The 23,456-nt window shown below is 44.5% G+C and overlaps 1 protein-coding gene across 1 annotated transcript in view; it reads left to right on the top strand.

Annotated features, from left to right (window-relative positions):
- Positions 1–201: 201 nt before the first annotated feature.
- Positions 202–23,456, top strand: part of COPS6 (COP9 signalosome subunit 6) — a 32,231-nt gene continuing 8,976 nt past the window's right edge. The window contains exons 1-9 of the mRNA XM_082255498.1: positions 202–334; positions 7,142–7,267; positions 10,795–10,926; positions 12,284–12,372; positions 16,485–16,547; positions 16,631–16,678; positions 17,392–17,506; positions 19,240–19,332; positions 19,420–19,520. Coding sequence (XP_082111624.1) covers positions 274–334; positions 7,142–7,267; positions 10,795–10,926; positions 12,284–12,372; positions 16,485–16,547; positions 16,631–16,678; positions 17,392–17,506; positions 19,240–19,332; positions 19,420–19,520 — 828 coding nt within the window. The 5' untranslated portion in view covers positions 202–273. The remainder of the gene's footprint in view (positions 335–7,141; positions 7,268–10,794; positions 10,927–12,283; positions 12,373–16,484; positions 16,548–16,630; positions 16,679–17,391; positions 17,507–19,239; positions 19,333–19,419; positions 19,521–23,456) is intronic.

Genomic DNA, 23,456 nt, shown 5'->3' with positions numbered 1-23,456 from the left:
CCCTGGAGACACGTTCCATTGCGCCCCTAGAGACAGCCTAAAGCATTCCACAACCTTTCTAGAGGCAGCATGAAAACCGTAGAGCAGAAACCTTAGAAGCAACCTAAAGACTGTACAGCAGCGCCTCTAGAGGACGGGGGGGGGGGGGGGGGAGAGAGAGAGAGAAAACCCGCCGCGCGTGCGCAGAATACAGACCAGCCGCGCGCCTGCGCAGATCTGAGCTGTCGCTCCTCGCAGCCGCAGTGACACAGCTTGCCAGCCGGGAGGAGCAAGATGGCGGCTGCGGCTACGGCTACCGCTCCGAACGGCGGCGGGATGGAGGTAGACGGGGCGGGTGAGTATCCGGGCTGTTGTCTGTTGTTAGCTGCGCAGGGCCAGCGGTAGGGAACCCCATTGTGCGGTAAAAACGTGTAAGGGGGGTAATGGCCGCCTCTGGCCTGACTGAGCCTCCCGCTCTGGGTCAGATGGGTGGGCGGGGCCGGAACGGCGCACCTTGGTTGGTTGGTAGGGCTGTCAGTCTCCGGTGGAGGGGGCGTTGCTGTGACGTCAGTCAGTGTTATGAATGGAAGGAAGTGGAGTTGTGTGTGATAATAGAGGGGGGCTCCATATACTGGGGGGAGGGGGTCATACATTGAGCTGCGACACCTGACATTGGGAGGGGTGGATATTTTATACTCTTCAATAATAAAACTTATAGCTGGAGAGCTGTGCCTGATAATGAATTATTGGGCTCCTGGGGCCCCTCTGCTCAACCCACCTCCCCCCCCCCCCCCAAAGCTGCGTCCCCGCTTCCATTGGCTGCGTCCTGTGTGCTGGACGCCCCCCAATGACCAATCATCTTCCAACTAAGTCAGAGCCGACACAAAAAACAGAAAATTCTGGAAGGTGAGGGGAGAATAAGAGCGCCAAACCAAAGGTTCAGGAGCCCCCATGTATTTATGTCATCAAAGCAAGGCAACGCGTTTCACAGGTCTGAGGCCTCCCTTCATCAAGGCTTCAAGTAGAATTATAGGCAAAACTCTTATTTTTATTTTAAATAGAGTAAAGGAGGGTTATAACCCGTCAGACTTTTTTGTTCCCGCTATCTGTCCCCCGTTATGGAGATTTCTCTTCACTTCCTGTCCCATAACCAAACAGGAAGTGAGAGGAAATCTCTGCAAACTAAGGGAATTCTTTGGGGTCGCCAGAACTAGTGTCCCCATTGAAAGATTTCTATGGGAGGGGATAGGGAAGGCAGCCAATGAGGCGGACTGTATATGATGTATAAGTGGGTACAGGGTACAATGTCATAACAAGTGGCAGTCCGTATATAGTCCATAGTATATAGTTCATAGTGTATTGTAGGGATGCACCGAAATTTTCAGCCAAAAATGGGTTAACAATGCCGAAATTAATGGCCGCCGTGAGGAAGGAGGAGGGCGCAGCGCAGGTTTCAAAAGACGCGCCTCTGGCCGGAGGCCCGCCTCCCACTGATGTCACTACTACTGCGATGTGCATGAATGAACTGACCTGACACCGGGCGGGAGGGCGGGCGCTAATAGCTATAACTATGTGAGCTTCACTTCCCTGTCAGAGGAGATGCATGCATGACAGGGAAGTGAAGGCGCTCACATAGTTATAGCTAATAGCGGCCGCCCTCCCGCCCGGTGTCAGGTCAGTTCATTCATGCACATCGCAGTAGTAGTGACATCAGTGGGAGGCGGGCCGCCGGCCAGAGGCGCGTCTTTTGAATGAAGTACACCGGAGGAGCAGAGTGACAGTAAGGACGCCGAGGCAGGGGGGGGGGGGGTTAGCTGAGGCAGCTTGCCAATGGTATTAGTATTATGCAGCATGAGGGGGTTAATGTATTGTCACTGCTGGTCACTGCTGCATTAGTGACCGACCAGTGGCAGTTAATTAACCCCTTTGTGCTGCATTAGTGCAACCAGTATCAGTTCAACCAGTGTTAATTAACACTGAAACTGGTTGCACTAATGCAGCACAAAGGGGTTAATTAACTGCCACTGGTCGGTCACTAATGCAGCAGTGACCAGCAGTGACAATATATTAACCCCTAATGCTTCATAATACAAATACCATTGGTAATTAAATTAACCTCTTGCCAACCCGTCACAGTACATATACTGTGACAGGGTGGCAGCGACAGGTGTACGTCGCTGCCTGTTTTTGGTGTATGCCCCTCTTCTATCTATTTTAAAATTATTTGGGGGAAAAAGTCATTTTCGTTTTCGGTTTTCGGCCAAGGGCATCCTGCATTTTCAGTTTCAGCCCAGAATCTTCATTTCGGTGCATCCCTAGTCAATAGTATATAGTCCATAGTATATAGTGTATAGTCCATAGTAGTTCATTGTATTCCATAGTATATAGTCTGGACTATACACTATGGGCTATACACTATGGACTATACACTATGGACTATACACTATATACTATACAGTATGGACTATGGACTATACACTATGGACTATACACTATATACTATACAGTATGGACTATGGACTATACACTATGGACTATACACTATGGGCTATACACTATATACTATACACTATGGACTATGGGCTATACACTATGGGCTATATGCTATAGACTATACACTATGGACTATACACTATGGGCTATATACTATACACTATGGGCTATATACTATACACTATGGACTATATACTATACACTATGGACTATACACTATGGGCTATATACTATACACTATGGACTATATACTATACACTATGGACTATATACTATACACTATGGGCTATACACTATATACTATACACTATGGACTATATACTATACACTATGGGCTATACACTATATACTATACACTATGGACTATATACTATACACTATGGACTATATATTATACACTATATATTATACACTATGGACTATATGCTATACACTATAGGCTATACACTATATACTATACACTATGGGCTATATACTATACACTATGGACTATATACTATACACTATGGACTATATACTATACACTATGGGCTATACACTATGGACTATACACTATGGACTATACACTATGGACTATACACTATGGACTATACACTATGGACTATACACTATGGGCTATACACTATGGACTATACACTATGGGCTATACACTATATACTATACACTATGGGCTATACACTATGGGCTATATACTATACACTATGGACTATACACTATGGACTATACACTATGGACTATACACTATGGACTATACACTATGGACTATACACTATGGACTATACACTATATACTATACACTATGGGCTATATACTATACACTATGGACTATATACTATACACTATGGACTATACACTATGGGCTATACACTATATACTATACACTATGGGCTATACACTATATACTATACACTATGGGCTATACACTATATACTATACACTATGGACTATATACTATACACTATACACTATGGGCTATATACTATGGGCTATACACTATATACTATACACTATATACTATACACTATGGGCTATATACTATTGACTATGGGCTATATACTATGGACTATGGGCTATACACTATATACTATACACTATGGGCTATATACTATACACTATGGGCTATACACTATGGGCTATACACTATGGGCTATACACTATGGGCTATACACTATGGGCTATACACTATGGGCTATACACTGGGGACTATATACTATGAACTATACACTAGGGACTATATACTATACACTAGTATATACTATGGACTATATACTATACACTAGTATATACTATGGATTATATACTATGAACTATACACTATGGAATACTATGGACTATATACTATGAACTATATAGTATTCCATAGTGTATAGTATATAGTCCATAGTATTCCATAGTGTATAGTATATAGTCCATAGTGTTCCATAGAGTATAGTATATAGTTCATGGTATTCCATAGTATATAGTCTATAATTGCTGGTGCAAATCGCACTAGGGGTGCACTATATCAGGACTGCTGCCAGCTTGCAGAGTATGAAGCAGCTCTGTAGTGTGGAGACAGGGGGAGAAAGAGCCGCTCCTTCCCCCCCTGTCTCCATTGGAAGATTCCCCCTCTATTACCTTTCTGGGGACAACCCAAAATATGGGATTTTCTTTATCTTTCACTTTTAATGATAATGGTAAACAGGAGAACTAGAGAGGGTGAATCTCCTTAATGGGGACACAGACAGCAAAAAACAACTGACAGGGGTTCCAATCCCTCTCCACTCTATCCAATATTAACCACTTCTGGACTGGACCTTTTTCTGACACTATATATATATATATATTAGCAGAGACCCTAGAGAATAAAATAGAGATTGTTGCAATATTTTTTGTGAAAGATAATGTTACACTGAGTAAATAGATACCCAACATGTCATTTTTCAAAATTGCGCACGCTCGTAGAATGGCGACAAACATTGGTACCTTAAAATCTCCATAGGCAAAACTTTAAAAATTTCTACAGATTACCAGTTTAGAGTTACAGAGGAAGTCTAGGGCTCAAATGATTGCTCTCGCTCTAACGATTGCCGCAATACCCCCCATGTGTGGTATGAACACCGTTTACATATGTGGGCGTGACTTGCGTATGCGTTCGCTTCTGCATGCAAGCTTGGAGGGACGGGGCGCTTTAATATATATTTTTTTCCTATTTATTTTATCTTTTATTTTTACACTGTCCTTTTAAAAAAAAATAGTTTGATCACTTTTATTCCTATTACAAGGAATGTAAACATCCCTTGTAATGGAAATAAGCATGACAGGTCCTCTTTAATGTGAGATCTGGGATCAAAAAGACCTCACACGTACACTAAAAAAGAAAAAGTCATTTTTTTTTTTTTTTTTCATGATGAAAAAAAATTAGCCCTTTAAGGCCGTTGGGAGGAAGCGACGTATGATGTCGCTTCGGTCCTCCAAGGCCATAGAGTGGATTGGGGGCCATCTTGCCCTCACTCGACTTCCTGCCTAAGAAGAGAGAGGACCAGATCATTTTCCCCGCTACCGACGGCTCCGATAAGCGGGGGAAAAACGACCGGGGAGATGGGGGGCACCTCTCCTGCTGCCCATAAAGGTGATCCCGCGGCGCATCCCTCGTTGAGACCACCCCTATGCTAAAGCGGAGCGCCCGCTGTTTAAAAAAATACCGGGGTTATGGCAGCTATCTGCTCCTGTAACCCCGGTATTAAACATCACAATACCGACATATATATATATATATATATATATATATATATATATATATATATATATATACAGTGGGCGGTCCAGAAGTGGTTTAAAAAACAGTTTTGCCTTTAGTTATAAATTAACCCCTTTCTTACCGGGCACTTTCACCCCCTTCTAGGTTTGCCACCTCATCCCTTTAAAGGGTTTGTAAAGTCAGAAGGTTTTGCATTCTATGCATGGAGATAAAAAGCCTGCCAGGTTCCCATCTGTAGCCTGTCTCCAACAGCTCGGCCTTTGTGCAGTGAGCCAAATTTTAGTGCGGTGTGTGGACATTAGGGCTTACCCTTCTGCCATCACACATATTTGCCTGGTGGGCATAAAGGAGTTAAAAAGAACCTGAAGATCCTCCTTATACCAGTGACACCTATAGAGTAACTCTGTTGCCATGCAAGGTCTTCCAGGAGCCACCCTAAGGCTACGTTCAGATGTGGGCGCAGCGGATCACGGGCAAAATCACCGCGATTCTGCCCGCGATCCGGAAATCGTTGCAAATCGCGGAACGCCTGTGCGATGCCCGTGATTTGCAATGGCACCCCAAACGCTATACGATATTGCCGCGATTTCCACCTGCCGAATTGCGGTAACATCGTGCAAACAGAATTGCGGGAAAAGAAGCTCTTGTACATTTTTTGGGCGTCATGTGTCCCGCGATTCTGTTTACGCGATGTTACCGCGATTAGGCAGGTGGAAATCACTGCAACATCGCATAGCATTTGGGGTGCCATTGCAAATCACAGGCATCGCAAAGGCGTCCCGCGATTTGCAATGATTTCTGGATCGCGGGCAGAATCGCCCACATGTGAACGTAGCCTTAAACTCTTCCTGCCACCTGCACGGTATACTCGACCTCTTGGCAGGTGGTCTTTAAGGCTCCATTCACACTTGTGCGTTCTGTCATGTGACTTTGGACATCAGTTGCATGACAAGTCGCACCCTATTCTCTTTAATGGCACTCGTTTAAAATTGGTGCGGCTTTGAAAAGGTGCCTGCACTATTTTGGTGCAACTTTTGGTGTGACTTTGATCCATAGAATATAAAGTTGGATTTAAGGCACACCAAAAGTCACGCTGGAAATCGTGCGAATTTGAAGATGCAAAAATGTAAATGGAGCAGCGGCATATATGCGTTTATATGTAAACCGCTTACAGTGCTGAGAGTGCTCCCAGTACAGTACCTAAACTGTCACAGAAAGCTCTGGATGCATTCTTGCGATTGGAAGCTTTTGATCATGTGACAGCCAATCACCGCAGTCACATGATCAGGATGCCCACCTCTGCCTCCTGGCATTTCGATCCACTTAAAGGGGCCTGGAGGGGTAAAAGGGATAGTAAACCCTAAGTTGTTTTAGGCACTTTCAGCAGCTCATTTAATGGATGAAATCTCTGGGAGCTCCTCTCAGCTCCTCTGTAGTTCAGAAGGAAGGCTCTGTGAATTATGTGATACAGCAGTGCCTACTCACATAGTGAATACGTGTCACAGAATTCCAGGAAGTAAATGTGTGGGGATCCTCAGAAAGTACGTTTTACAGTCTTCAAGATCATTCAGATTAATAGGAGTCGGCTAGAAATAATTGATATACAATGTGGAAATGTAAATGGGATTTTACACTTTGAACATTAATACAATTTCTAAACCTTCAAGACCATGGTGGGTAAAATATGATGGTCCCAGGCGGGGCTTCCTGCCGTTTGTCCCAAAAAAAGAGTGTCGCCAGCTGTTTCTCTTTGCCAGTTCTGGGTGAGGATGAGCCCCTGCTTGGCTTTTGCACCTGGACAGCTGGGAAGGGGATCCAATATAAGGACCTTTACTTGTATATTCCTGTATTGCTTGTCTGTGGTTAGATATGCATTGCTTCTACGGAGTAGACTTACTGAGGTCATTAACATCGTCTGTTTCCTTACAGTGCTTCCCACCGTGATGGCGCAGGGAGTCACCGGCAGCGTGGCTGTAGCGTTACACCCGCTAGTCATCTTAAATATTTCCGATCACTGGATACGAATGAGATCGCAAGAAGGCCGCCCAGTGCAAGGTAAAACACTGAATTTCTTAGAGATTGCATTGGGCCTCTTTCAAGGCTGGCTGAATCTTAGGAGCCTTCCAGGCTGTGTCTAAAGCAGATATTCTGAACCAGGTTTCCTCCAGAGTTTGCTAAGGGGTTCCTTGAGCTGTGGCTAATTTACTTCCCATCTGATGATGCCTGCATAGCTTTGGGGATAATACCACTTGGCAGAGCCACTGCCATGACACCAATTGTTCCCACTGACCACCAATGTAAAGGAGCATTCTTCCCATTGATCACCAATGTAAAGGAGCATTCTTCCCATTGATCACCAATGTAAGGGGCATTCTTCCCACTGATCACCAATGTAAGGGTCATTCTTCCCACTGACCACCAATGTACGGGGCATTCTTCTCACTGATCACCAATGTAAGGGACATTCTTCTCACTGATCACCAATGTAAGGGGCATTCTTCTCACTGACCACCAATGTAAGGGACATTCTTCCCACTGGCCACCAATGTAAGGGACATTCTTCCCACTGGCCACCAATGTAAGGGACATTCTTCCCACTGGCCACCAATGTAAGGGACATTCTTCCCACTGGCCACCAATGTAAGGGTCATTCTTCCCACTAGCCACCAATGTAAGGGTCATTCTTCCCACTGACCACCAATGTAAGGGACATTCTTCCCACTGGCCACCAATGTAAGGGTCATTCTTCCCACTGGCCACCAATGTAAGGGACATTCTTCCCACTGGCCACCAATGTAAGGGACATTCTTCCCACTGGCCACCAATGTAAGGGACATTCTTCCCACTGACCACCAATGTAAGGGACATTCTTCCCACTGGCCACCAATGTAAGGGTCATTCTTCCCACTGGCCACCAATGTAAGGGTCATTCTTCCCACTGGCCACCAATGTAAGGGACATTCTTCCCACTGATCACCAATGTAAGGGACATTCTTCCCACTGACCACCAATGTAAGGGGCATTCTTCCCACCGGAGACCTGGGCAGGCCGTGGAAGGTCCCCCCCACCCCCCCTCCCGCTCCTTGTAATGACAGCCGAGCGGCTTCTCAGCCGCATCGGTTGTCATTAAAAGACAGCCGACCGTCGGCTATGGACGCCGGTACCGGGGTGATGCCTCTAGCTGCAGGCATCACTCCAGTACAGCACTTTCCCGAAATATTGGCAATATCGGTCACCTCAGGGGCCGATTCCGATATATCGGGGAAAGTGCATATCGGCCCCCAATATATATTGGCATTGCCAATAATTGGTCGATCCCTACTTTAAATATATTTAGAAGTGTAGGGAAAACCCCAAAACTCATGGGTTTCAGTAACATTTTGACTGTTGAAGCCAGGTTAAAAAATAGATGTATTTAATTTACAAACATGTAGGTAGCAAGACCTGTTTGGAGAGCAATACAGTAACATAGTGTTGGTTTCAAAACCATTGCTCTAACTGGCTAAGGACTTGTAATACAATTTATATAGCCTAAGATAGGTCTGACTTTCTCTGAAGTTTCATCTGTGTCTCTGATGATATTCATTGATATGCTAATAGCTGTTCACATAGGCTTGTTACTTCCAGTAGTTTGGCTCTTTGGAGGAACAGGTCTTCAAAGGCCTAGATAGCAATCTTTACAGCATTTAAACACAACAGCTGTTATACAATATGACTTCTAACAACCTATACATCCAATATATCTGCTTAATCATAAAAACATATTTGATAATCATAAATAAATGTTTAATAAATAAAATGGCTACTCCATTCACCCGATCAGGGAACAAATAGCTCATAGACAGGTTTTAAGATGTCCTGATCCCTTTTCCTATATCAAACCTAAATAGATTCCCTCATATCTGGCTAACCTAAAGAATCAGTTTATGCAAAACGAATGTTTCCTTTTTTTGGGTAAAGACTGGGATGTTGAATTACCCGCTGGGGTTGATTTACTAAAACTGGAGAGTGCAAAATCTGGTGCAGCTGTGCATGGTAGCTGTAACGGAACCGCAGACCCACACTGTACTTGTGGACTTCGGGTCAGTATACGGCTTCCTACAGTCTTGAACATATATACACCATATTTTCCGGCCACCCTACATACAAAACTAGCCGACAACTTAGCTTGTACTGGAAAATCTCTCTTTATTGAACAGTCACACAGAATTCATATAGATCATGAACCTCCCCCTCCTGATTAGATTACCACACACAGGTCAGGGGTTGCCTGATTACATTATCATATGCAGATGAAATTGTATACAGAAATAGAATTAACATATCTAAAGAACAACCAACACAAACCGTATACTATTTCCACTCAGCAACTAACAGAGGACAATAATTCAATCAACTTCAGCCAATTAACTAGCAGACTTTCCGTCCTCGAGCTCCTGCAATACAACACACACCATCTCAACACACAAACAACAGGGAAAGCCTGTCTGTGACATTAAAGAACATGGAACAGAAGCCAATGTGATTATCTCTTTCGATGAACATGTTCAGAATAACACAGGAATAGTCCTCACATATTTTTTGAGAGATATTGTTGATAAATTTTACTCTCCCATTTGAAGTTATCCAAACCATAAAGTATCTGTCTTTCACTCCCAGTGACGGTGAGTACCGTCACAGTAGCCGTTCACCTTTTAAAGAGGTTGTAAACCTCAGAAATTTTTTAAAAACATGAACACCTGAAAGACAAACACATAATAAGCTAGTATGCATCGCATACTAGCTAATTATGCAATACTTACCTTAGAACGAAGCCTCGCCGTTCCGCCCACACACCTGTCTAATGGGTGACATGTTTGGTCACCCTTCTTCCAGGTTTGCGGCATCCGACCATCTGATTGGCCGGAGCCGCGATGACGTCACTCCCGCGCATGCGCGTGGGAGCCGACGGTCACGGCACGCGGGCTCTGAAGGAACGGCATGAGCGGCCATTCCTTCAGAGCGCATGCGCCAGTGATGTCACTGGCTGCATGCAAAGTAAATATCTCCTAAACTGTACAAGTTTGGGAGATATTTACAGTACCTAATAGGTAAGCCTTATCATAGGCTTACCTATAGGTACAAGTTGAAGAGGAGGGTTTACTGCCTCTTTAACTTCAGCTTGCTCAATTAAACTTTAACAAAGAAACCTGGAATCTGATTGGTTTCTATGCAGAGCTGCACCAGGTTTTGCACTCCTGAGATTTTGTAAATCAACTCCTGTATCTCTTGGTGATACCATGGGTGAGATCTATATACAGTTTGACCGCCATTTGCTTCCATTACAAGGGGGTCCCATATTTCCTGTCTGATTACTTTTTATTTTTATATTATGGGGAATGGAAAGGGAGATAGGACTCCTTGGAAAAGGGTACCAATCAGGAATTCTGTTGGCGTCAACAAAAGATAAGGCGGTGCAGCAGGCTATATACCCCAGCCAGATTTTATGGCGTGTCTTTGTTTTCCTATCTTTGACCCTTTATTATGTTACCTGTCCTCTGTGTCATCTGCTCTGTACTCCGTGTTTTTTATCTCCTCTGCAGTGATCGGAGCTCTCATTGGGAAACAGGAGGGAAGAAATATAGAAGTCATGAACTCGTTTGAGCTGCTTTCTCAGAACACCGAGGACAAGATCACCATCAATAAGGAATATTATTACACTAAGGAGGAGCAGTGTGAGTAGAGACACCTCACAGTAGGGGGTAACGGGGTAATTCCACCTTTACAGCCAAAACAATTAAGATTATTTTCCAACACCCTTCCCACTCCTCCAGTATCTGCTGGAGCAGTATAGTGTTAACAATCAGTCATCAGCATCAGACAGTGCTGACCAATGAGTTTCTTCTGTCTTCTACTTTTTCTGAAGTAAGAAATGACTCTTATTGGTCAGTGACCATTAGCCATTGCCAGCATTGCACTTCTACACAACCTCTGGGGCTGTGTATAGAGTTTACAATGTACAGATCAGTACACTGGCAGACATGGGTAGTGGAAGACTATCGGCACAGCAGATAGGAGCAGAAGGGACCATAGGATTGGGAGAGTGTTGGAATAAATCTTTAGTTTTTAGGAGTACGGGTGGAATTCCTTATTAAAGTAAATTTAAACCCAGGGCCACATACAGTGTGTGCACATGTTCTCTGGGCAAAATACAATACTGTGCAAACGTTTTAGGTAGATGTAAAAGAAATGCAGTGAATTAAGAATATTTTCAGAAATAAAAGCATTAATAATTTTCTTTTTTATCAATTAAAATGAAAAGTAAATGAACAGAAGAGAAATCCAAATCAGTGTTTGGTGTGACCCCCCCCCCCCTGTCTTTAAAACAGCATCAATTCTTCAGGCTAGGTTCACACTGGTGCGATGCAGGAACCACAGCGATTCCTGTTACGGTTCCCACATGGCATCAGAATCGCAGGCAGTTCACACTGCACTCTGCAAACCACTGTGGGTGTAAGTATAAACTTAATGACACCCCCAAAACGGTTTGCGAACCGTGGATTTTTCTCTTACGTCTTCCGACAGTCGCCGCCTCTAAGTCATCACTATTGGGTATTGACTTCCGCTCCGCAGGAGTAGCTACTCCTGCGGAGCGGAAGTCAATACCCAATAGTGATGACTTAGAGGAGGCGGCGACTGTCGGAGGACTCAGAGAAAGGAATTTTACAGGTAAGATTTTACAAAAATTCCGTTTTTTTTACTGATCACATGTGCAGCACCCTGGCAACTGCAGATCATGTCTACCACCTGTTTAACTAATCAGAAAAAAAACAAACAAATCGAGGCTAAGATGGCAGCTCCCTTGGCTCTAATAGATTGGGGGGAGGGGGTGTAGTTCTACTTTAATGCAAGGGGTGGGTAAAAACTATTCATTTATTTTTAAAGCATCCTCACTATACAGCATTCTTTTACATGTTGCTTTAATGTTTGCACAGCACTGTATTTCTACTACGTTCTGAAAGTCAGACTCTAAATGATCCAACAAATTCTCTTCTGATTTTTTCTTTTTTTTTTATATTTTTTTCTGATTAGTTAAACAGGTGTTTAAAGAAATGGAGTTCTTGGGCTGGTACACAACCGGAGGACCTCCAGATCCATCCGACATTCATGTCCACAAACAGGTACAGGGTTTACTTTTAGATGGTTATTCAAATTTGGGTTTTATTTAGAAAACATATACTGACTTCTCTCTTCAAAGATCCTAAAGCAAAGCTCTACCCAAAAGGGGAAGGTTTGCTTTTTTGCCTAAAATTCATACTGGGAGGGAAATCCGTATTCCACCACTGATCACTGTTGTGAAGTATGTACAACAAAGTTTATTAACCACTTGCCGACCGCCGCCCGACTATATACAGCGGCGGTCAGCCCCTCCCAGGCAAAGTGACGTACCGGTACGTCACTAGCCTGGGAGCGAAAAGGGGGCGAGCGCGCGCCGCCGGAGGCGCGCTCCCGCCCCCACTCGTACCAGAGGAAGCCCGCGCGTGTGACCGGCGGACCCGATGCCCGCCGGTCACTCGCGATCGTCGGGCAGAGAGGGAGAAAGGCAGGCGGCTAATGTAAACAAAGCCGCCTGTCACTCTCCCCTGTGTAAAAACACAGATCACTCGGTCCTGCTATGTAGGACCGTTGATCTGTGCTATTACACACACAGCCACATCCAATGACAGTTAGAAGCACGCCCCTAGGGACACACTTAACCCCTCCCTCTCCAATAAAGTTAACCCCTTCCCTCCCAGTGTCATTTTTACAGTAACAGTGCATATGTATAGCACTGATTACTGTAGTAATGTCACTGGTACCCCCAAAAGTGTCAAAAATGTCAGTCAAGGGTCCGATCTGTCCGCCGCAATGTCGCAGTACCGCAAAAAAAATCGCAGATCGCCGCCATTACGCGTTAAAAAAACAACAAAAATTACAAAAATCTTTCCCTTAGTTAGTAAACGCAATAACTTTTGCGCAAACCAATCAAAATACGCTTATTGTGATTTTTTTTTTTTTACCAAACATATGTAGCAGAAAACAAATTGTCCAAAATTGTGAAAAATATTGTTATTTTAGCAAAATTGTCGCTCTTCTTTTTTTGTTTATAGCGCATGATCAAAAATTCGCACAGGTGATCAAATACCACCAAATGGAATCTCTGTTTCTGGGAAAAAAAGGACGTCAAATTTGTTTGGGTACAGCGTCGCACGACCCCGCAATTGTCCATTAAAGTCACGCAGTGCCGAATCGCAAAATACCCCCTGGTCAGGAAGGGGGTAAAATCTTCCAGGGCTTAAGTGGTTAATACAACACGGCGTATTTCGTGTTAAGTGTGTGATTTCAGACTGCTGTAGGCTGTCACGGTGCTGCCGCCATATCGGCAGAGCAGCAAACTAATTTCTGCGTCCGTACCTTGCATGTCGTATGGAGACAGTTTGGTCAGAAATATTTGCAACAATATGCATTACAACACAAAGGGGGAATTTACTAAAACGGAAGCGCTCAGAATCTGGTGCAGCTCTGCATAGTAGCCAATCAGCTTCTGACTTCAGCTTGTACAACTAAGCTTTGACAAAAAAACATGGCTGCTGATTGGTTTCTGTGCAGAGCTGCACCAGATTTTGCATGCTCCAATTTTAGTAAATCAACTTCTCAAAACGTTTCCCAGAACATTCATCAGTTAAGCTGGCCATACACTAGCCGAAATATCGGGCAAACTCATTTTTGAAAAAGGAAAAATCGGCCATGAGTGCAGACGATGGTGCCATCATGTAATGACCGAATTTCGAACGATAAATCGTTCAATGGACATAAATGAATCCGTTTTTTGTTCAGTTTGTCACATATGCCGAGTGCAAACAGTTCGGCCGAGAAACAAATTAAGCTTCCAATTTATCGTTCAGTTGGCAGATTTTCAAAACTTCGATTTTTCGGCTCTGAAAAGTTAAAAACAATTTTCTATTTTTGCCCATTAACTGGACGAAAAACGTACGATCGGACCAAATGACAGATTTTCAAACGATTTTTCGACTAGTGTATGGCCAGCATTAGTCTGCACAAAAAAAAGTCTAAACTGTGTCAACAATTCATGTTATCGTGTAAGTATAGCCATACACTTTTTTGGAGGGGAGGGGTAAAGTGGGGAAGGGTAAAAATCCCTGTCAGGGACTTTGCTTCTTAGGTAGTTGCCCCTGTAACAGGCATTGATATAAGATTACCTTTACCTCTTGATCTGGGGACAACTCTAAGGCCTTATGCACACTTGAGCTCAAAAACACTGCACCCCTCCATGTTAGCCTATGTATCCATGCACACTATAGGCATTTACAGTTTAAAGGCAGGGAAAAAAAAAAACACACTTGCGCACTCGAGAGCTTTCGAGCATGAAAAATGCCGGACGTGCCTAAATGTTTGTAAATGTGTCTAAACGTGCATTAACACTGGGCAATTTTAGTACTTAAGCATTCGGCGCAGTTACTGGCAGGAACTGGAAAGCTCCCGATGCATACTTGCGATCAGGTGCTTTCTGATCATGTGACTGCTCTGATAGCCAGTCACATGACCCGAAAGCCTGCCTCCCGGCATTTATAAGCTCTTAAAGGGCCTTGAGGCGGCGGTGGAAAGGGGTTAATTTTATTTGAACTGCTATCTGTCCCATTGTTCTAGTCCTGGATGTTGAAATGAGCCCCTTTCCTGCAATTGTACATAACGTAGTCTTTGGTTTCCCTTTTTGTGAACACGTTTATTAGTGATGTGGTCAGGCGGTGGGGGGGATAGTGGGTGGCACTGCTGAAGTCTGAGCAATGGCAATCATGCTGTGGTGATGTTTGCTGCATATCGCTCACCCAAGATGCTCTGCAGAGGAAGAGATTATGTGACCAACTCCTTGGTGGAGGATCTGGTGAACTCTTAAAGCTAGTGATCCTCCAGCAGAGGTCATGTGTCCAATTCCTTGGTGGAGGATCTGGAGAACTCTTAAAGCTAGTGATCCTCCAGCAGAGGTCATGTGTCCAATTCCTTGGTGGAGGATCTGGTGAACTCTTAAAGCTAGTGATCCTCCAGCAGAGGTCATGTGTCCAATTCCTTGGAGGATCTGGAGAACTCTTAAAGCTAGTGATCCTCCAGCAGAGGTCATGTGTCCAATTCCTTGGAGGATCTGGAGGACTCTTCAAACTAGTGATCCTCCAGCAGAGGTCATGTGTCCAATTCCTTGGTGGAGAATCTGGAGAACTCTTCAAGCTAGTGATCCTCCAGCAGAGGTCATGCGTCCAATTCCTTGGTGGAGGATCTGGAGAACTCTTCAAGCTAGTGATCCTCCAGCAGAGGTCATGTGTCCAATTCCTTGGTGGAGGATCTGGAGAACTCTTCAAGCTAGTGATCCTCCAGCAGAGGTCATGTGTCCAATTCCTTGGTGGAGGATATGGAGAACTCTTCAAGCTAGTGATCCTCCAGCAGAGGTCATGTGTCCAATTCCTTGGTGGAGGATCTGGTGAACTCCTCAAGTGAGTGGTCCTCCAGCAGAGGTCATTGTCCAATTCCTTGGTGGAGGATATGGAGAACCCTTCAAGTGAGAGTGATCCTCCAGCAGAGGTCATTTGTCCAATTCCTTGGAGGATCTGGAGGACTCTTCAAATTAGTGATCCTCCAGCAGAGGTCATGTGTCCAATTCCTTGGAGGAGGATCTGGAGAACTCTTAAAGCTAGTGATCCTCCAGCAGAGGTCATGTGTCCAATTCCTTGGTGGAGGATCTGGAGTACTCTTCAAACTAGTGATCCTCCAGCAGAGGTCATGTGTCCAATTCCTTGGTGGAGGATCTGGAGTACTCTTCAAACTAGTGATCCTCCAGCAGAGGTCATGTGTCCAATTCCTTGGTGGAGGATCTGGAGTACTCTTCAAACTAGTGATCCTCCAGCAGAGGTCATGTGTCCAATTCCTTGGTGGAGGATCTGGAGTACTCTTCAAACTAGTGATCCTCTAACAGAGGTCATGTGTCCAATTCCTTGATGGAGGATCTGGAGAACTCTTAAAGCTAGTGATCCTCCAGTAGAGATCTTGTGTCCAATTCCTTGGTGGAGGATCTGGAGAACTCTTTTATAGTGAGTGATCCTCCAGCAGAGGTCATGGGATCTGAGCTTTAGCAATGGTTATGTGGCAACCGTTCCCTGTTCTAAGTCCATCTTTTTCTTTGTAATAGGTGTAACACCGTGAGAATCATGTGAACGCTGTAATAAAACAATGTTGTTTTCCCCAGGTTTGTGAGATTATTGAGTCGCCGCTCTTCCTGAAGTTAAACCCAATGACAAAGCACACAGATGTAAGCATACCAATCTACCCATATTCCGCTTCTGTTTTACTCTGGATTATTCAATATTCCTAATACCTTCTCCTCTCTCACAGCTTCCAGTCAGTGTTTATGAGTCTGTGATTGATATTGTGAATGGCGAGGTGAGTCTAGTTTCCTCGATGGCTGATACTCTGAATAGTCAAACGTTTTTATGATGTCTTTAAAATTTATAGACAATCTCAAGGCACCCCATTCTAAAATGTAAAAAACTATCCTAATAGTTGTACATAATGCAGCATCATCCACGCGTAGGACACCCAACGTTGGAGATGATTTTTTTTTTTTTTCCCAAAGCAAATACACTTTTGCACACTTGTACTGACTAGTATTCCAATGTTTCTCTTCTCCCTCAATTTCTCTCCATTAGTCAGCTAATGTCACCCCAGTGCTGAGGGAGAGGAGCAGAGGATGGTCAAACAAGGATGCTGTGGAGGCGACAAACATCCTCCTTCTTAACTGATGACATCATTGGTTGTTAGGATGCCGGTGTCTAGAAGGTTGTAATGGTTCATAATGAAAACCTGTGGCTTTGTGTAACTAAAAGGCCGGCTTCATCTACCTGCCGGCTTGTATACAATTTCTGATCAATTGTTAGGCTTTTTGCCAAGGCCCCCCTTGAAGAAGCCTCAAGGCACCCCTGAAGATGCCTCAAGGCATCCTTGTTAAAAAAGGCTGCCCTAAAGTATACAGCAAAGTAAAACTCATATGTGAATCTTGAGAATCATTGAACATTTGTATCATGCAGTAAACTGCAATAAAAAATATTGAAAACAAAAAATGCCTTTTTAAAATAGCTGCCCTCTGTTCCTTTCAGGCCACAATGCTTTTAGCTGAACTTCCATACACTTTGGCAACAGAGGAAGCCGAAAGAATCGGAGTTGACCATGTGGCCCGAATGACAGCCACTGGGAGCGGAGAGAACTCCACAGGTGAGGAATAAATAGGCGGTGAGCTAGTAAAGCAAGGTGAAGTTACACTGTGCTTCATTTACTAAAATTGGAGCATGCAAAATATGGTGCAGGTGTGCATAGAAACCAATCAGCTTCCAGGTTTTAGTCTAGGTTTACACTGAATGAGGGTTTGAAATCATGCGAGTTCAGCTAAACCAAACCGGCATTTCAGTCTGACTTCAGGGGCGATTTGAGAGACATCTGTGCGGGTTCATGCACAGGTAACTATTGAAATCGCCCCCGAAGTCACCAAAAGTAGTACAGGAACTACTTTTGGGAATTGGTGCAGCGCTGCAAAGTCCGCGTCACACCGATTTGGACGGTGCCGTTGCCTGCAGTAGAATCTGATTTGACATGCCAAACTGGCCTGATGTGACCGGGAGCTTATTGACAAAGCTTAATTGAACAAACTGATGTTAGAAGCTGATTGGCTACAATGCACAGCTGCACCAGATTCTGTACTCTCCAATTTTAATAAATCAATCCCTGTGTGACCAAAAGTTTGTGGCCATTACACCTACACTATATCATCATAAGTATGTGAACACCCCTCAGGTTTAGGTGTTTTCCATAGAAGGGTATTAATTCTACAATATACAAAGACGTTTTAGACAATTGTGCGCTTCCAACTTTGTGATAACAGTTTGGGGAAGGTCCTTTTCTGCTCCAGCACGAATGTGCCCTGTGTACAATTTTAGCTCCATAAAGACATGGGTTGTTAAGTTTAGTGTGAAGGAATCTAAGTGGCCTGCAAGGAGCCCTGACCTCAACCCTCCAGAACACCAACTGCAAGCCAGGTCTTCTCATCCAACATCAGTACCTGACCTCACAAATACTGTTTTCATTGAATAGGCACAAATTACCAGAGACAGCCTTCAAAATCTTGTAAAAAGCCTTCCTAGAGGAGTGGAGGCTGTTTTAATACTGCAGATAGGGAGGGAATCATTATTTCATATTCTTTTGAAACTGGAAGTACAACAAGCTGGAATGAGAAGTACAACTATAGAGGGATATGTTTTGTTTATATTTCATGTTTGAGGTTTACAACCACTTTACAAAATCGAAAATAAAATTAGCACAATCTCCTTATGTGAATACATATATATATATATATATATATATATATATATATAAACTGGTTGCTATCACTGATCGTGTTTTATCATCACACCAAAAATATTTAAAATCCTTATAAACAGTGCTGCGCCAGATATAAACAGTAGGGAGATTTGATGTAAAATACATAAAAAACATTAATTTAAAGTGTCTCGGTGTAATAAAAATGTGCAAATTATTAGAATATTCAAAACAATGCTGCGCCAAATATAGTCTATTTGGCGCAGCATTGTTTTAAATATTCCACTAATTTGAACATTTTTTATTACACCGAGACACTTTAAATGTTTTTTATGTATTTTACATCATATCTCCCTACTGTTTATATCTGGTGCAGCACTGTTTATAAGATTTACAGCCACTTCAACTCTAGGTTCACACCTGGGCAAACGTGCGGGCCAGCGGTTTGCGCGGGCACAACAGCCCATTAATTTGGGGTTAATGGCACTCGTCCGTAGGTCCCACCTTTATGCTGTGCGGGTGGTTGCAGCTGCGGGAATTTGTGCAGGTCCCACAGCGGCGCCCCCTGCCCAGGAGTGAACCCTAATCTTAATACAGAAATCAGTTTCTTGATGAGCTCCATTGTCTGTTTCTAGTGGCGGAACACCTCATCGCCCAGCACAGCGCGATTAAGATGCTTCACAGCCGAGTCCGTCTCATTCTGGAATACGTTCGAGCGGTGGAAGCAGGTAACTGGAATTTGTCTCTGTTAGGCCACTTGCTGTGAGTTTTCTAAAAAGTTTATTTATGACATTTCTAATCTTTCTTTTTCTCAGGAGAGGTTCCCTTTAATCATGAGATTCTGCGGGAGGCCTCTGCTTTGTGTCATTGTCTCCCTGTACTCAGCACAGACAAATTCAAGACAGATTTTTATGATGTAAGTCTAAAAATGAAGTGACATTATTTCTTCGCAGGTCCTTTCCAGATTCACCGCACAGCCCAATGCACTTTTTGGCTCTGGCAAACATGAACATGTCTTTTATATATATATATATATATATATATATATATATATATATATATATATATATATAATTATTGTGTAAATACTATTTTTATTTTCTAAATGTAAAGTGTGCAAATCACTTAATCAGATTATCCAGTTGCCGACCGCCCTATAGCAGCTTTACTGCTACAGTGAGGCCACTCTGTTTAGAATCACTTAGAGTCTGTTCACACTGAGGCTACACGACTCCTTACTACTTCGGGGGGGGGGGGGCTTGTGCATTCCCATGCACCACGACTTTGGAGCGACTTGCAGGGACTTCACATAATGAATGTCTATGCAAGTCGCTCCGAGGTCGCCCCAAAGTAGTACAGGACCCTTTTTCTAAGTCGGAGCGACTTGTGTCGCTCCTATTAGAACGGGTCCTGTAGCTGTCAATGGACCGCGAGGGAGCCCGACTTGTCAGGCTGACAAGTCGCCTGACAAGTCGCACTAGTGTGGACCGGCTCTTACATACACGTGATGCTGCACTTCCGGGTGGGGGGGGGGGGGCAATGGATTAGTGACAGCCGAAGCCGATCAGTGGGTGCCAGCCAATGGATGACTGCCAAGACCCGCTAATTGGCAAGGAGACCCATTGGACAGAGCTCTGCCTATGTAAACAAGGCAGAGCTCTGTCCTGTCTGCGAGGATGTGATGGATTTTGTTTCCTTGCAAAGCAGGGGAAAAACATCCAGCACATCCCTTAGTTAACCGGTTGCCGACCGCCGCACGACTATATACTGTGGCGGTCAGCCCCGGCCAGGCAGAGTGACGTATCGGTACGTCACTCGCCTGTCACTGACTTGCGAGCCTATCGCGGGCGGGCGCGCGCCCGCCGAGGCGCGCGCCCGCCGCGGCTCGTTCACAGGCAAGTCAGTGCGTGTGACCGGCGGACTCGATGTCCGCCAGTCACACTGCGATCGCTCCTGTGAAGGGAGAAAGACAGAGCAGCTTGTGTAAACAAGCTGCCTGTCAGTTCTCCCTGTGTAAAAGTGAAGATCTGTCCGTTCTACTATGTAGAACGGTTGATCTTTGCTTTTACACCAATAGGAATGTCCCTACACAGTAGAAAGCACGCCCCTAGGACACACTTAACCCCTCCCTGTCCAATAAAGTTAACCCCTTCCCTGCCAGTGTCATTTTTGCAGTAACAGTGCATATGTATAGCACTGATTACTGCAGTAATGTCACTGGTAACCCCAAAAGTGTCAAAAATGTCAGTCAAGGGTCCGATCTGTCCGCCGCAATGTCGCAGTACCGAAAAAAAAATCGCAGATCGCCGCCATTACGCGTTAAAAAAAAAAACACCAAAAATGACAAAAATCTTTCTCTTTGTTAGTAAACGCGATAACTTTTGCGCAAACCAATCAAAATACGCTTTTTGCGATTTTTTTTTTTTACCAAACATAGGTAGCATAAAACAAATTGGCCGAAAAATGTTAAAAAATTTAGATTTTTACTTTTTTTTGGGGGGAATTTCATATAAAAAAATGTGAAAAATATTGTTATTTTTGCAAAATTTACGCTCTTTTTTTGTTTATAGCGCGTGATCAAAAAATTGCACAGGTGATCAAATACCACCAAAAGAAAGCTCTGTTTGTGGGAAAAAAAGGACGTCAAATTCGTTTAGGTACAGCGTCGCACGACCGCGCAATTGTCCGTTAAAGTCACGCAGTAAAAAATCGCAAAAAAACCCCTGGTCCTTTAGCAGCCAAATCCTCCGGGGCTTAAGTGGTTAAAGCACCACGATATGTACACATAAACTATGGTTAGGCACACATTTAATCCTTTTATTGCCCTAGATGTTTAACCCCTTCTCAGCCAGTGTCAGTATCACTGTATTCGTGTTAATGGTTTAGAAAAAAGGGTCAGTTAGTGCCAGATTGTCCGCCACAATATTGCAGTCCCACTATTAAGTCGTTGATCACTGCCATTACTAGTATAAAAATAAATAAATAAAAATTCCAGTATATATACCATAGTTTGTAGACGCTTCAACTTTCACACAAATCAATCAATATTCACCTATTGGGAATTTTTCTTGCCAAAGACCTGTAGCAGAATACATTTTGGCCTTCATTTTATGAAGATTTTTTTTTTTTTTTCTTCTTTTTATACTGGATGTTTTATAGTGGGGAAAAAAAATAAATTTCTCTTACGTCCTCCGACAGTCGCCGCCTCTTCATATTCGTCACATATGGGGTATTAGACTTTGCTCCGAAGGAGTAGCTAGGCAACAGAATATGTTAACAATAAAGCTTTAACATATCCCACCCTCAAGGGGTGGTCCCCTCAGTCAATACCCTCCTACTTCCTGCAACCATATCTCAGTTTTAATGTCTAGCTTGTCAGGAGTGGCTGGCTCTCTCTGTGCTGGGACTTTCTGTCCCAGACTCTTTCTTCTTTTTAATATTTTGTTTGAGTTTTTCTCTCTACCTTTCATTAGCTGTTATTTTGTCAGCGTTAGTTAGTTCTTCGGACGAAGAGGATCATGCGGACTGGGTCTCGGGCTGATCCCCCTGGTCGCAGGTCGTGGGTCAGTGGCTTCCCAGTCTGCCATCGAGCGTTCAGCCAGGTAACGCTCCTGGCATAGTGAACGACCCATCCCTGTTCGGTGCAGGGATGATTGGTGAGGTGGCTACCTCACCGGACGCTGTGCGGTTTCTTAACCTCCATTGTGTGCGTCTTGAATTGCGACTCTCCCTGCCTCATATGCAGCGGCTTGTTCGCCTGTGCGGGTTCCCCACGCCATGTGAGGTAAGTGTATTTCTGTGGGGACCTGTATGTCTGGGGGGGTGTCAGTCTGGGACTGTGTAACCTGCCTCTATTCACGCTGCTTGTCTCCCTATCTCTCGGCTGCATGCTGTGGGCTGCAAGGGGGGGGGGGGAGCTGTATGACACTGTGTGTGTCAGGCTGGGCAGTGTGAGAAGCTGTGTGCTGTGGGGCATGTTTTTTCTTGGCATGTTTGGGCATATACAGCGATCGCTGCGGCGATCTAACATGTATCCTTCTATTGGGATGTAATGTGTGTGTTTTAATGCACTGTGGAGCGGCGTTTTCGGCGCCAAACGACGCCATTTTACCGGCGCCCGCTCCGGCCGCATGGTTTACATGCATGGCGGCCATTTTCTTGTAGCCTCCATAGGCTTACATAGAGCGCCCTGGCAGCATCACTTCCTCTTTCCAGGAACACCGATCGAGGCAGCAGCAGCAGCGAGGGTCTCCTCAGGTTTTATCCTTCTGTTCTTGCTATCCATTGCCTGTGTTCAGTTTGCATATTCCCTGTGGGGGTCTCATTGTGCTTAAGTGTGGTGCGGTGGGCTGCGCTTGCCGCGCTTGCTACAAAGGGGCAGTTAACCCTTGGTTGTCTGGCATTACAGGGGCAATGGATTCTCAGGAGGGCAAATTTCCTACAGTATTGGTGGAAAGCCAGGGGACCGCTGTTCCCCCCCAGGGGGGGATTTAGCCACTATTGTGGCTGGCCTTGCTGCCCAGGTGCAAATGCTGGTGGCTGCTCAATCTACAAAACGGCCCAGAGTTGCTCTGTCCTCTGATTCTGAGGGTGAAGGTGATGGGGCTGTTCTGGCAGGGACCTCCTTATCGGGGTCCCGCTCCTCTCTTGATCTAGTGGGGTCTGAGGTGGAGGCTGAAGTTGAGGGGGTCGATAATTCTCCCCCTGGCTCGCCTGAAGAGCTTGCAATCATGGATGAGTTGATTGCTTCCATTAAGCAAACGCTGCGTTTGCAGGACGAAGTGTGTCCCCCCGCTGCCTTGGCGGCTTATGGGACGCAGAGAAAACGCAGGACGCCGCAGGTTTTTCCCTG

The sequence above is a fragment of the Pelophylax lessonae genome, assembly GCF_965119305.1.
Source record: "Pelophylax lessonae genome assembly, chromosome: 4".
In the NCBI taxonomy this organism is placed as follows: Eukaryota; Metazoa; Chordata; class Amphibia; order Anura; family Ranidae; genus Pelophylax; species Pelophylax lessonae.
The sequence above is the reverse complement of the archived record's forward strand: the minus strand, read 5'-3'. Positions and strand labels throughout refer to the sequence as shown.